The sequence below is a fragment of the Xenopus laevis genome, chromosome 3S (assembly GCF_017654675.1).
Source record: "Xenopus laevis strain J_2021 chromosome 3S, Xenopus_laevis_v10.1, whole genome shotgun sequence".
Classification (NCBI taxonomy): domain Eukaryota; kingdom Metazoa; phylum Chordata; class Amphibia; order Anura; family Pipidae; genus Xenopus; species Xenopus laevis.
The window spans coordinates 125764199-125779736 of NC_054376.1; the positions used below are offsets into that span (position 1 = coordinate 125764199).

A 15538-nucleotide genomic window follows, 5' to 3' on the forward strand; every position below is an offset into this window, starting at 1 on the left:
CATACTGTGCGTTAAATCCTGCCCTGCAGAGCTTACACTCTAATATACAAAAGGGTATAGATATAATACAGGTAGAGGGAACCATTGTGAGAAGGGAATCCTACCCAGCAGAACTTACACTCTAATATACAGAGAGAGGGAACCATTGGAAGAAGGGAACCCTGCTCTGCAGAGCTTACAATCTGATATACAGAGGGACACACATACAATGCAGGTAGAGGGAACCGTTGGAAAAAGGGAACCCTTCCCTGCAGAGCTTACAATCTGATATACAGAGGGACACGCATACAATTCAGGTAGAGGGAACCTTTGGGAGAGGGAAATCCTGCCCTGCAGAGTTTACACTCGAATATACAGAGGGACACAGATACAACACGGGTAGAGGGAACCGTTGGAAAAAGGGAACCCTTCCCTGCAGAACTTACAATCTGATATACAGAGGGACACGCATACAATACAGGTAGAGGGAACCTTTGTGAGAAGGAAATTCTGCCCAGCAATCCTCCTTAAGGCTACAAATGTATTGTTATTACTATTTCTTTTATTACTCATCTTTCTATTCAGGCCTCTCCTATTTATATTCCAGTCTCTTATTCAAATCAATGCATAGTTGCTAGGGGAATTTGGATCCTAGCAACCAGATTGCTGAAACTACAAACTGGAGAGCCGCTGAATAAAAAGCTAAATAACTAAAAAAAACAACACATAAAAAATGAAAACCAATTGCAAATTGTCTCAGAATATCACTCTTTACATCATACTGACAGTTAATTTAAAGGTGAACAATCCCTTTAATGAGCAATATCAATTGGTAATGATGATTTTTGTTAGGCCAAAGACTACTCTCTCTACTCCAGCTCTCACCTCATCCCAGTGGCCACTCTCGTAACGTTTTCTCTTCAGCGCCGGCTCCTCCAATAGAACAGATTCCTCCGCTTGTGACACAAAGTCCGTCAGTACAGTAAGGCCGGGGCACAGCACAAGGACGGACAGGAAGTGGAAAGCAAGGTGTCCGGGGGAAATGCTCTGAGCCAATGAACAACCACTATACTCCCATTGCTGGGCCCTCGCTGGGAACAAGCCCCAGTAATGTGGCCTACACCTGGGCTGGACCAGGAGCCGCATGTTTCCAAAGCAAGTGGGATCAACACTCACAGCTGCCATCTTGCGTCCTTGCAATGCATGATGGGAAGCGGTACTAGAGGGCGGTGTTGTGATTGGCTGAGCCAGGGTTGCCAGGCTGGCTTTTCCAGCTAATTTAAAGCCCAGGCAGGTTTTGAAAGTACAAACTAGCCAAGGTGCGGATTTGGGCTACTTTTTGAGCCTTTGGCTGGTCTGTGCTTTGCCCTAATGTGCCAAGCCTGCGTCTCCCGATGCATGTTGGGTAATGTGGTTTTTGTTTAACAATTTGCCAAGTGTAATGTAAGACTACAATACCCAGCATGCAATGGGACTGACTTGTGCAGAAGTCGGGAGTTACCAGATTTTGGGCTCTGTACTCCAGTCTCCCGTCACTCTTAAACATTTTCCGGTGACTTTACTCAATTTCAGACAATTTTGGGGCAAAAATCTGCCGGCCACCAAAATGTCTAGAGGTTGAGCTGTCCACCAAAATGTCTAGAGGTTGTATATGTATTAGGCCTTATGGGGCCCCTATACCTCCTGGGCCCCCTCTGTAGTTACTCCCCTGGTGACGGGTGATTCTGTCCCATTTTGCTTCATGGAAAAATTTGCATATTTTCACATATATTCATTTCTTTTTTTTTGACCTTTTTTTCACTGCACAAATTGTGCTGTTATTGGGCTATTTTCAAAGTGCCTCTTGGCTAGTTTTGGGCTGGTTTTGTAGCCGACTTTGGCTGGTTTTGAAAATTAGACCTGACAATAATGGGCTGAGCCTACTTTGCCTTTATCCTTTTGCCGTACTTATAATACTTGTAATACTTATAATAAAGTTTGCAAAGTGCAGGACATGACTGTAGTGTAATTATTTCACTAGTAGTGTTTGGGAACCCCTCTCAGTCTGCATAATAATTTACTCCACTTTCAACGAAAAAGATAACAGTGGTACGTCTTTCATTTCCCAGGTTACTGGGGTGTTTTTTAAACAAAGATTTTCAGTGAAGCAGTATTCAGTTGTATGAAATTAAATCATTTGTGAAAAACCGGCTGTGCAAAAATGTGGATACCCTTGTAATTTTGCTAATTTGAATTCATGTAACTGCTCAATACTGATTACTGGCAACACCAAATTGGTTGGATTAGCTCGTTAAGCCTTGAACTTCATAGGCAGGTGTGTCCAATCATGAGAAAAGGTATTTAAGGTGACCAATTGCAAGTTGCGCTTCTGTTTGACTCTCCTCTGAAGAGTGACAGCATGGGATCCTCAAAGTGACTCTCAATAGATCTGAAAACAAAGATTGTTCAGTATCATGGTTTAGGGGAAGGCTACAAAAAGTTATCTCAGAGGTTTAAACTGTCAGTTTCAACTGTAAGGAATGGAATGAGGAAATGGAAGGTCACAGGCACAGTTGCTGTAAAACCCAAGTCTGACAGGCCAAGAAAAATACAGGAGCGGCATATGCGGAGGATTGTGAGAATGTTACAGACAAGCCAAAGATCATCTCCAAAGACCTGCAAGAAGATCTTGCTGCAGATGCATCGATCTACAATTCAGCACAATTTGCACAGAGAACATGTGTATGGCAGGGGGATGAGAAGCCCTTTCTGCACTCACACAAACACAGTCGCTTGTTGTATGGAAAAGATCATTTAGACACAGTCATTTTGGAACAAAGTGCTTTGGACTGATGAGACAAAAATTCAGTTATTTGGTCATAACAAAAAGTGCTTTGCATGAAAAACACCGGCTACCTACTGTCACATTTGGTGGAGGTCCCATCATGCTGTGGGGCTGTGTGGCTAGTTCAGGGGCTGTGTGGCTAGTTCAGGGGCTGTGTGGCTAGTTCAGGGGCTGTGTGGCTAGTTCAGGGACTACTGGGGCCCTTGTTAAAGTCGAGGGTCGGAGGAATTCAACCCAATATCAACAAATTCTTCAGGATAATGTTCAAGCGTCAGTCGCAAAGTTGAAGTTCCGCTGCAGGGGTTGGATATTCCAACAAGACAATGACCCTAAACTCACTTGGAAATCTACAAAGACATTTATGCAGAGGGACAAGTACAATATTCTGGAGTCCCCGACTTGAATATCATGGAAAATCTATGGGATGATTTGAAAAGACTGTCCATGCTCGGCAGCCATCACATTGAACTGAACTGGAGAGATTTTGTATGGACCAATGGTCACAAATACCTCCATACAGAATCCAGACACTCATCAAAGGCTATAGGAGGCGTCTAGAGGCTGTTACATTTGTAACTAAGTATTGATGGAATATCTCTGTTGGGGTGCCCACATTTATGCTCCTGTCATTTTGTTATGATGCATATTGTATATTTTCTGTTAATCCATATCTGTTTCCATAAGGCATGTTATATATTTAAAGGAAGTTGCTGCTTTGAAAGCTCAGCCAATGATAAACAAAACTCCAAAGAATTAAGAGGGGTTCCCAAACTTTTTCATAGGACTGTAAATTCCAAGGATGTTGTGAATAGTTTGATACACTTGAAAGAATGTTTTATAGCAAACAACCCTACAAGGGTGTTAGAAAACAAGTATTTGGGAACTTGTGTGCCAGTCTGCCCTCTAAACAGTCTACCTCTTTCATTTTTTTTTAATGGCCATAAACGCTTCTCGTATATTTACCTTGTGGTCGACCCATTAATTGTGCCTCCATTCACAGGGCTCCTAACAAATGAAGAACCTTCTTCAGCAGAGATCTGTTTTAACCCAATTTGCACTAATTAGGAAGAAATTGACCTTGCCAGTACTGTATTTTTTTTAACAATTCAAGTTTATTGAACATATTAGGTATGGTAGCAGTATATGTAGTGAGGTATAAAGGTATAAGTGCACAGTTTAATAGTCATATCTTATACTTATATACAATGAGATTCTACATCAACTGCAAGTGTGTGTTGAGGGGAGGCACATATTATTGAAAGTTGTAAGCCAGTCCATTGTCCGTCCCTCAGTTAGAAGTAGTATTATTTTGATTACAACATTATAAACCCAACTGGAGATAAGGGGGGTAAAGTGTTGCCTGAAAGTGTACGTTGGTATTTGTGTCAAGTGATCTTACTTTTGTTTTATGAAATAAACTGCATGTGTTTAGAACCGACTCTGGTCCAGTTTTTTTTATTTATATATTTTATTTTTAAAACCATTGTGTTTCACTATAGTGCCAGTTATGTGGTAGATTTGTAGGTATTTTGGTTATCTCTGTCTTACATAGCATCAGTCCATGGGAAAGTCGGGGCAGCCTCGCCTAGTATAAATGAGCTTGTATAGGGGTATTACCTGGTTAACTTTTTGTTGCCAGAAGGTTAGAGTTGGAGGTCCGGGGGCTTTCCATTGTTATGCACTTTTTTCTATGGTGAGCATTATTGCTAGCAGCGTTCTATTTGCTCTTGTGGGAGCCGGCTCCTCCACTTGGTTAAGGAGTATAACTGCCGGGTCTGGTTGTAAAGGTTTCATAAGGGCATCGGTGATGTGGCTACAAATAAAGCACCAGAAATGTTGAATTTTATGGACCAGACCATGTGTATGAAATCTGCTGGTGTCAGGTGGCATATAGGACATTGGAATAGGTAGGTAACATTTTACTCCTGCTGGAGTAATATAGGAAACTTAAATTCTAAATTTGTCTCTTGCACTCAACAGGTATGTTGCTTGTGTCTCTAAAATGTCTGGCCAGTCATCTTCAACAATGGTGGGGATGTCTCTAACATCCTGGTTAGTTAGGTTGGACAATTAGTTTGTAGAAGGTGTGAATAGAATTTAGAAAGGGGTTTTGTGAGTTGGGGGGTATGCACTAAGAGTTCTATGTTTTGGGGTTCAATATTTACAGCGTACCCCTGTAGTTGGGCTTGGAGTGCCTCAGTTGGAAAAACCTGAATAGCATATGATTGGGTAATTGGAATTAATTCTTTAAATATTGAAAGTCCGCTACCATAGAATTGTGGGTGACCTCTTTCATATATTTTATTTTGTATGAAGCCCATGATTGAGGGTCAGGAACCGTTATTAGGTGTGGAATGTTGGGGTTGTGCCAAAGAGGTGAATAATGGTTAGAGGGGCGGGAGATCAAATTCAAAGCTGTTCGCCAGGTTTGCACTGTTGCCCTCATTAAGGGGGTGGTCTTGGATGTACATTTATACCCTTTATATAGCAGGTTTTATAGTTCCTCATATGAGCCCATAATGTGGGCTTCCAGGGCAGTCGCTGGGTTGTGTCAGATGGAGATGCCCACCACCATGTTGTTGTTAGCTTTGCATCTATATAGTATAAGAAAATATTTGGTGATGCCAACCCCCCCTTGTCCACTAGTAATTGTAATTTGGCGGCACTGATCTTGGGTTGTAAAGGGTCCCCAGTACAGTTGTGTGGTAAACATTTTAATTTTGAGAGATACCTGAGAGGGGATAGTAACGGGACATTGACGGAATGTATATGTGAATTTCAGTAGGATAGTCATTTTGAACAGGTTGATACGTCCTATCAGAGTAAGAGGTAGTCTGCTCCAGACTTTGACTTTGTTTTCTAGTGTATGGAGTGACATTTAGTTCTGTAAATTTGTGACGATGTGTGTGTATATTTATGCCTAGATATTTGAATGTCTTGGCCCATTGTAGATCCCCAGGTAAGGTTGCTGGTATTGCTTGTTGTACATCTATAGGAAATATGATTGATTTAGACCAGTTTATTTTAAGGCCTGAGTATCTAGTGTGTGTATTAAATATGGCTAATGCAGACATAAGATCAGAGTGGGGATTGGCTAGATATAACAATGTATCATGTGCAAATAAAGATATTTTTTCTGCATGGGGCCCGAGTTTGAGGCCTGATATTTCTGCGGATGCCCTGATAAGACAAGCAAGAGGTTTCATAGCAATAGCAAATAATGACGGGGAAAGGGGACACCCCTGCCTCGTTCCTCGAGTGAGAAGGTAGGCGATACCGTGTGTTAGTTTTGACACAGGCTTTAGGTGCCTCATATAAGGCTTTGACCCATTTCATGAAATTTGTACGAAAATTAAATGTAGCATTGTGGACCAGAGATATGACCACTCTACCGAGTCAAATGCTTTCTCGATGTCCAATGATGCCACTATCCTTATCGTGTTTTATAGATGTATTAGTAAAGAGGCACTTCAAATTAACATCTGTGGCTCGGCCCAGTATAAATACTGATTGATCTGGTGCTATAATGTTTGGGAGCATATGTGTTAGGCGTCTTATCTTGGCATCATTATTTATAAGAGAGATTGGCCTATAAAAAGCACATTTACTTGGTCCTTGCCTGGTTTTAGTAACAGAAAAATTAGTGAGTTACGTGTAGAGCAGTGATCCCCAACCAGTAGCTCGTGAGTAACAAGTTGCTCTCCAACCCCTTGGATGTTGCTCCTAGTGGCCTCAAAGCAGGTGCTTATTTTTGAATTCCAGGCTTGGGGGCAAGTTTTGGTTGCCTAAAAACCAGATGTACTGCCACACAGAGCCTCAATATAGGTTGACAATCCACATAGAGGCTAAAAATGGCCAATCATAGCACTTATTTGGCACCCCAAGAACATTTTTCATGCTAGTGTTGCTCCCCAACTCCTTTTACTTCTGAATGTTGCTCACGGGTTCAAAAGGTTGGGGATCCCTGGTGTAGAGGGTGGCAAAGGTGCAGTACTGTATTTTTATGTATGTATGTATTATGAAGACTGATTGATTACGCTTCAGGGGCGGATGCACATTTAGCAGCACAGCCGGAGAGCTGACCGATTGAGAGTGCTCCCCCCTTTTCTCTGCCAAAGTTCTGGATTATGAAGACAGTCAGATTAGCTTTTTATTTTTTTCTGTTTAATTTAAACAATCTCTTGTTTTGAAGAGGCTTCAATTACCCTCACTGTAATACCACAAACGTTAAGAATAGTTACTTTGTAAAATTCCTGTTGCAATTCTAGATCTAGGATTGTGATTTTCCATATTCTGTGCCACCAGGAGGCAGCAGTGGGATCCATTCCTTCTCAGCTCGGCACATCGTATGTAGGGGCCGGATAGAACAACACACACTCTATTGACCTTGTGCCAAATTAAGAGTGTTTTCAAAGTCACAATTCTTTAGGTGCTTTCCTGGAATTAAAAGGGACAAACTACCACCAATTTAACCCCGCTGGTTCCAGGACTAGATGTGACATTTCATAGGGCATTAGTTGCCTCACTCCTTCCATACAAGTCTTGATGATGACAGAGTATAGGCTGGATCCCTTTGCTCTAGGGCTCAGATTCGGGTGTCTCCTTCTTTCTGACCAGCTCTGGTTCATCCTCGCCATCTTGAGGGGGGTGCACCAATACCTTGTCCAAGATCCCAAATTCCTGGGCTTCTGTAGGGCTCATGTATCGATCCCTCTCCATTACTGACTCTGTGAAGAAGAACAGCATGTCGTCAGCTAGTAAATGGACTAAAAAGATTCTCAAGAGCGCTACTCTCTTCCCTGTACACAAGCAAAAACACTACATGCATCGCAACAGGCACCTCCCTTTGGAATTTCAGAGGTTAAAAGAAAACACTCACCAATTACAGAGAGTGGCTGATGGGTGTGCTTTGCATAAATTTCATTAATCATCTTCTTTAGCTTCAAGATTTCTTCTGCTTGGATAGCAATGTCTGTGGCCTGACCCTATAAAATACAATGCAGGATTTATCACCTTGACCATCAGACAATTCTGCACAAATTCTATTTTCTCGTTGCAGGTGACTACACTCTCCTGGCGATTTTTTTTTTTAATAATTAAATTTTTATTGAAGTGATGCATATACGAACATAACATATTCAAGGTTTAAATTTTACATTGTATTATATAATAGGTTGATACAATATGACGTTACATTTCAAATAAAGCACATATGTTACTCAATTAAACCTGTGTGGTGTTTGTGTTTGGGGAGCAGGGAGTTACTATAGGGTAGTCCGTATAATATGCAGTCTATCTTATAGTCTTTAAAGGGATACTGTCATGGGAAAACATGTTATTTTCAAAACGCATACGTTAATAGTGCTGCTCCAGCAGAATTCTGCATTGAAATCCAATTCTCAAAAGAGCAAACTGATTTTTTTTATATTCAATTTTGAAATCTGACATATTGTCAGTTTCCCAGCTGCTCCCAGTCATGTTACTTGTGCCTGCAATTTAGGATGGAACTACTTTCTGGCATGCTGTTAATTCTCCTACTTAATGTAACTGAATCAGTCTAAGTGGGACTTGACTTTTACTATTGAGTGTTGTTTTTAGATCTACCAGGCAGCTGTTAGGGTAAGGGCACACCTGGCGATACGGAGAGATTTAGTCGCCTGGCGACTATTCGCCTCTTCTTTGGGGCGACTAATCTCCCAGATGGCTTCCCCCTGTCTTGCGCCGGCTATAATGAAAAGTCACCTGCGGCATGGCAAACGTGGCGATTCGTATTCCAAAGTTGCCCCATGAGGAGAGAGATTAGTTGGCCTAAAGAAGAGGCGATTAGTCGCCAGGCGACCAAATCTACCTAAATCGCCAGGTGTGTCCTTACACTTATCTTGTGTTAGGGAGCTGCTATCTGGTTACCTTCCCATTGTTCTGTTGTTAGGCTGCTGGGGGGAAGGGGGTGATATCACTTCAATTTGCAATACAGCAGTAAAGAGTGGCTGAAGTTTATCAGAGCACAAGTCACATGACTGGGGACAGCTGGGAAACTGACAATATGTCTAGCCACATGTCAGATTTCAAAATTGAATATAAAAAAATCTGTTTGCTCTTTTGAGAAATGAATTTCAGTGCAGAATTCTGCTGGAGCAGCACTATTAACTGATGTGTTTTGAAAAAAAAAAAACACGTTTTCCCATGAAAGTATCCCTTTAACTGTTTTGTTTGTTTTAAAAGGGGTAGGAACAAGATAATAACAGGGGACAGATGGGGGGTCATATACGGTGTTAGCTCGTGTGCACAGGAGCAATCTGGAGAGAGTGGTGGTAGATTATCGTATATCTTAAATTGTAATTTGCTCCTCCTCCAGTGATGAGATTTTTTTGTGTTTGATACACAACTAGACATTTAGCCAAGGGTCCCACACATTACCATATTTATCCGGGCAACCCCATCTTGCATAAATAATTTTATATAGCGGAATGGCCTGATTGACCTGGTTCTTCCATATTGATTGTGAAGGGGATTGCCCGCTTTCCAGTCTCGAAAATACATTTCTTCTTGGCTACCGTTAGTATTATGGCAAGCAGTGTCCTAGCTGCTCGGTTATAAGCCACAGTAGAGACCTGGTTCAGTAGCATCACCAGGGAATCCGGTTGTATATTTATCCCTATTACGCTTGTGATATAATCAGAGATGGATAGCCAGAAGTTGAGCAGGACCATCATGTGTATGTAATGAGCTGGTGATTGGTGGCATCTTGGGCACTCATCAGAGTGTTGTTCTGAGATCCTATGTAGATGTTGGGTAGATAGGTCTCCTGGGTATGTTTGTAGGACCCCGCTCTCTATGTTCTATATATACGGTATATACACGGTGACACAAAGGGCCAGACATGATTGTTCTTACCCTGGCTCCCCCAGAGGGTTGGTGGATCATGATTCTGGAGTTTGGCAGCGAATGTCTCATCCCGCTGGATCCAGCCGCCAGAAGTAGGGATCCCATGCTCGCTGCTTGTCCCACACACCAAGTACATATGGGGTTCAGAATGTACTGCATTGTGTCATATATAGCTAATCCGGCTGTAACCGAGCCCCCTGTCCGTGGAGACAAGTATGCATGTTTATACATGTGATTCATACAGTGGGAGAAATGTGTGTAGCCTACTCAGCACACAACTTAAAGGATAAGTAAACCTTTAAAATAAGTGAATGTAAAATTGATGAGGGTGTTAGTCTAAGCACTTTTGTCATTTACATTCATTATTTATTTTGTCTTGATTCCAGGATATTAAGGGATCCATGTGCTGTTAATATGAATGGATTTTGTTACAACAGCGCCACCTGCTGGTCAGTTTCCCACCAGTCTGACCACCAAGTAGTCAAGGAAGTTGTCAGGAGAAAGAAAGAGGCTGCTCTGATGTTTTTCTGCTTAGGAAAACAATTAGAAACCTTTCTCACATCTTTCCTAAGCAGAAGAACATCAGAGCAGCCTCTTTCTTTCTCCTGACAACTTCCTTGACTACTTGGTGGTCAGACTGGTGGGAAACTGACCAGCAGGTGGCGCTGTTGTAACAAAATTCATATTAACAGCACATGTATCCCTTAATATCTTGGTATCAAAACAAAATAAAGAATGAATGTAAATTACAAAAGTGCTTACAGCAGCTTGTTTATATAAACTATAGTTATACGTATCTGTTATCTACTGTGTATCCTGTGCTTGAATGGCTGCCCCCATGGCTACACAGCAGCTTGTTTATATAAACTATAGTAGTACTTATCTGTTAACTACTGTGTATCCTGTGCTTCAATGGCTGCCCCCATGGCTACACAGCAGCTTGTTTATATAAACTATAGTAGTACTTATCTGTTATCTACTGTGTATCCTGTGTTTGAATGGCTGCCCCCATGGCTACACAGCAGCTTGTTTATATAAACTATAGTAGTGTTTCTGAAGCAAACACACCAGTTTTACTAGTCCAGGGCAACACTGCATTATATTTTTATTACTTTAAAACAAATTATTTTTGATGTTACTGGTCCTTTAAGGAAAAGAAACGAATTTGCTAGAAATGAAACAGGCAGTTGGTAGCTAAGCCTCTGTTACTCTACACTGTATCAGTTAGGGACAAGGACGCTGGCAGCAGTGACAATACCAGTATTATTGTACAAGGCCAATATCATTTTTCCTTATCTTTTTATTTGGTTACGATAAAAACAGGGTCAGGCAGAGAAACAGGGAAACGGAGGTCACTGCAGTAAGAATAGCAGGCACGTATTCGCCCCCATCTGTGTTTCTGGATCAGCTGAGACATTTATCAAGACGGAGCTATTGTCATATTTAGGTACTTGTTTTTTAACAAAATAGGGGACTTCAAGCGAATAAAACTAGTTAAGACTAGCGGAGATAGCCAAATGAATGGAGGGCAACACTGCTCCCCAATATAATCACCTGTACCCAAATCTCCTCTATAGTGCCATTTTAATTAACCCTGTTAACTGCATTATGATTATTGTTGTACATTCAGGTCCAGCTTAGTTGCACCCCCAAATCCTTATAGCTAAATGGGGTTAATATACCTGGGCTATTGATGTACATGTGTATAGGTTTCTTGTTACTCTCTGACTGCAGGAACAGGAGCTGCGCAACCACCACGCTGGACAGGGAGTCGTCAATCTGAAAAGGAATATTCCAGAAATAGGTGATATAATCAGGGAGTGAAGTGATGGCAGAGAACAGGAAAGGTCTGAGACAGGCAACAAGGTAAGGGAACTTGGAAACCGAGACAACACACACAAGACAACCACAACTAGGGACAGATACATGGAACTCACTGGCCCCATAACGCAGATGATTCGCTCTCGCAGTAGCCTGGAGTATATATCATATGCTCTCTCACCTCGGCCCTGGAAAATAGGAGACACTTATAAGGGGAACCACTTTCTTGTATTAGATTGCAAGATCCAAGTGCAAGATTAAAGGAACGGTAATGCCAAACTCTGATAATATATCAAAATAATTTAAATACAATGTACTGTTGTCCTGCACTGGTAAAAGTTGTGTGTTTGCTTCAGAAACTCTACTATTGTTTATATAAACAAGCTGCTGTGTAGCTATGGGGGCAGCCATTCAAGCACAGGATACACAGTAGATAACAGATAAGTACTACTATAGTTTATATAAACAAGTTGCTGTGTAGCCATGGGGGCAGTCATTCAAGCACAGGATACACAGTAGATAACAGATAAGTACTACTATAGTTTATATAAACAAGCTGATGTGTAGCCATGGGGGCAGCCATTGAAGCACAGGATACACAGTAGATAACCGATAAGTACTACTATAGTTTATATAAACAAGCTGCTGTGTAGCCATGGGGGCAGCCATTCAAGCACAGGATACACAGTAGATAACAGATAAGTACTACTATAGTTTATATAAACAGGCTGCTGTGTAGCCATGGGGGCAGCCATTCAAACACAGGATATACAGTAGATAACAGATAAGTACTACTATAGTTTATATAAACAAGATGCTGTGTAGCCATGGGGGCAGCCATTCAAGCACAGGATACACAGTAGATAACAGATAAGTACTACTATAGTTTATATAAACAAGCTGTTGTGTAGCCATGGGGCAGCCATTCAAGCTGAAAAAAGGCACAGGTTACATAGAAGATAACAGATAAACCACTATTGTATTCTATGGGGCTTATCTGTTATGCAGCTTATTTATATAAACTATAGTAGCATTTCTGAAGCAAACACAACAGTTTTACCAGTGCAGGGCAACATTTAATGTTCCTTTAAATTTAAGATAGCGAGAATCTCAGCCATAAAGCAGGACAGGACTGCTGCTTACAATGGGGATCAGATAGGATCTGTGCAGCCACTGGGACAGAATGTTCTGTTATACAGATAGCTAGAATCTCAGTTGCCATAAAGAAGGACAGGACTGCTGCTTACAATGGGGATCAGATAGGATCTGTGCAGCCACTGGGACAGAATGCTATGTTATACAGATAGCTAGAATCTCAGCTGCCATAAAGCGAGCAGGACTGCTGCTTACAATGGGGATCAGATAGGATCTGTGCAGCCACTGGGACAGAATGCTCTGTTATACAGATAGCTAGAATCTCAGCTGCCATAAAGCAGGACAGGACTGCTGCTTACAATGGGGATCAGATAGGATCTGTGCAGCTACTGGGACAGAATGTTCTGTTATACAGATAGCTAGAATCTCAGCTGCCATAAAGCAGGACAGGACTGCTGCTTACAATAGGTTTCTGAGTGGATTATAGATCACAGTGATGCTTTATTTCAGAAGGGTTAGCCCTGAATATAGAAAACACACTTACCGTTTGCTCCACAACAATAGGGATGAGAGGAGAAAGCATTGGAGGGCCACAATGTACATTCCTGAGCTGTGTCAGTGCACAAATTCCTTTCAGCAACGGTCTCTGCGTCAGACAAAACTATTGTCACTGCTCGTGGCATATTCTAGTCTCACTGAGCAATGTTATACTGAGTAAAATCAACGACTTTGGAGTAAAATTATTGTAGTTTGTGACTGTCACTGACACATATTATAAGATCAGAGGTACAGACTGAATGAAATTGCACCCATTAAAGGGGCTGTTCACCTTTAAATGATCTTTTAGTATGTTGTAGAGAGTGATATTCTGAGACGGCTCTGTTTTTAGAGACCCTCGCCCAACCCGGACCCGCTAGCCTAAGCCGTACCTGGTCCCACATACCTGCCTTCTGATGCCCAACGATTTCCGCCCGACCTGCTCCCCGCAGCAATTGCTGCACCAACCGGAAGTGATGTCATGCGAACTGGAAGTGACACCATTCCAGCCGGAGGTGATGTCACACAGATCACTTTTTACATGGGGAGCATAGGATTTCTTACTTTACCCCAGGAATGGGCGCATGAAATTGCAAACTGGAGTGCTGCTGAATAAAAAGCTAAATAACTCAAAAACTAGAAATAATAAAGAAATAAAACCAGTTGCAAATTGTCTCAGAATATCACACTCCACATCATACGAAGTAATTCAAAGGTGAACAACCTCTTTAAGTTTGGGGAAAACAGGCAGGGGGTGCGCCAGTGACATCAGGAGCGGGACTGATGACGTGCCGATCAATGATTGGCTGATCGGCATGTCATTAACTTCAATGTCCTGTCCGGATTTCCTAATTTGAAAATCCGGACAGAAGTGGTGTGCGGGTCAGGTTTTATCTGACCCTAACCTGCCCTCCACCCGCGCCTGTGTTCCTTTTATAGACCCGTGCTGACCCGACCCGCCAATGATGTCACAAAAGGGGCGGGACACGCAGGCGCGAGTCTATACAAGAGAAAGCCGTAAATCGGAAGTGTAAGGTGGTGGTGGGGTTAACCCGGACCCGCCCGCAACTGGAGGTGTGAGGCCGGGCTGAACCCGTCTGACCCACTGATATTGGGCCGGTCGGCACATCGCTACCAGACACGCCGTTTTCTCCCGTACAGTCCTTCCAAAAACCGGGCCATCCAGGTGTCAACTCTAATTGGTTTTCATTTTTATTTGTGGTTTTTGAGTTATTTAGCTTTTTATTCAGCACCTCTCCGGTTTGCATTTTTCATAATCTGGTTGCTAGGGTCCAAACTGCCCTAGCAACCATGCAGTGAGAGACTGGAATATGAATAGGAGAGGCCTGAATAGAAAGTTGAGTAATAAAAAGTAGCGATAACAATACATTTGTAGCCTTACACAGCACTTGTAAAGATGGGGTCAGTGACCCCGCCCCCATTTGAGAGCTAGAAAGTCAGAATAAAAAGAATTAAAAAATTATTAAAAAAATTGATAAAAAATAAATAAAAAATGAAGGGCAACAGAAAAGTTTCTAAGAACCAGCCATAAACTATCAGTTAACTTGAAGGTGAAGCAAAGTGCGGATTATTCTAAAAGGTGCGCGGTTGTTGTAACTACATCTCCCATCATCCCTGGCTGGCGAGGGGCAGAGAATGACAGTAAAACTATAGTGATAATGTCACAGTTTGTCACTAAGTCTTACTCTACCAACAGCGCTGTCCCCTGAGCCCGACACACGCAGAAACACATACACCCATCCCCCCTCTCACTTACTGTGCCCCTCATGAATAACTGCTCCATGTTGCCCTGTTCTGCTGTCCCGGAAGTGGCGTCCGGAAGTAGCTCAGAGCGCCGCCATGACAGTCTGTAGCCGTGTGCCGTCACGTGACCTAGCGCCATGGCAACAAGGTACTGTGGCTTTGCGTGTGAGACCTGGTCATAGTGACATGGTCTAAACGTGTAATGGCGCGGGGGGTTGTGTTTCATATGGAATATTCTATCTGTTAAGTGGCTGCCAGTTTAGTCTAATTCTAGAGCAATTCTATTTCTGTTATTTCTGCATTAATATTATAATAAATGATAACACTGCAGTGAATGTGTCACTTCTATTAAATCATCATCTGCAGATAACTAAACCCCTCCCCCTTATGATCCTAAACTGAGCCCTGGGCAGCACAAACCTGGGAGTCTGCAACACTACAGAACACTGGCTTCTTGGTCTGTTTCACCTTGAACTTAACTATTACTATGTTTTATGGAAATAATAAGAATGGCTCATTGTAAGCAACTTTTCAATTGGTCTTCATTATTTCCTTTTAATCGTTTTTTAATTGTTTACTTTTTCTTCTGAGTCATTCCACCTTTCAAATGGGAGTCACTGACCCTGTCTAAAA

General features: G+C 42.1%; 1 protein-coding gene across 1 annotated transcript; it reads right to left on the minus strand.

Moving 5' to 3' along the window:
* Positions 1-6940: 6940 nt before the first annotated feature.
* On the minus strand, positions 6941-15074 carry clpp.S (caseinolytic mitochondrial matrix peptidase proteolytic subunit S homeolog). The gene is made up of 7 exons (XM_018239644.2): positions 14919-15074; positions 13149-13250; positions 11626-11697; positions 11371-11467; positions 9698-9885; positions 7683-7788; positions 6941-7530 (listed from the first exon to the last, which is right to left on the minus strand). The coding sequence occupies exons 1-7, from the start codon at positions 15042-15044 to the stop codon at positions 7382-7384; spliced, it is 840 nt and encodes a 279-aa protein (XP_018095133.1). The 5' UTR covers positions 15045-15074; the 3' UTR covers positions 6941-7381.
* Positions 15075-15538: the final 464 nt, after the last annotated feature.

Coding starts and splice junctions, on each gene's coding strand:
- clpp.S (XM_018239644.2), bottom strand. CDS start 15,044: ATGGCGCTAGGTCACGTGACGGCACACGGCTACAGACTGTCATGGCGG. Junction 11,468..11,625: donor TCATCTGCGTTATGGGGCCA/GTGAGTTCCATG, acceptor ATTCCTTTTCAG/ATTGACGACTCCCTGTCCAG. Junction 7,531..7,682: donor TCAGCCACTCTCTGTAATTG/GTGAGTGTTTTC, acceptor TCTTCTTCACAG/AGTCAGTAATGGAGAGGGAT.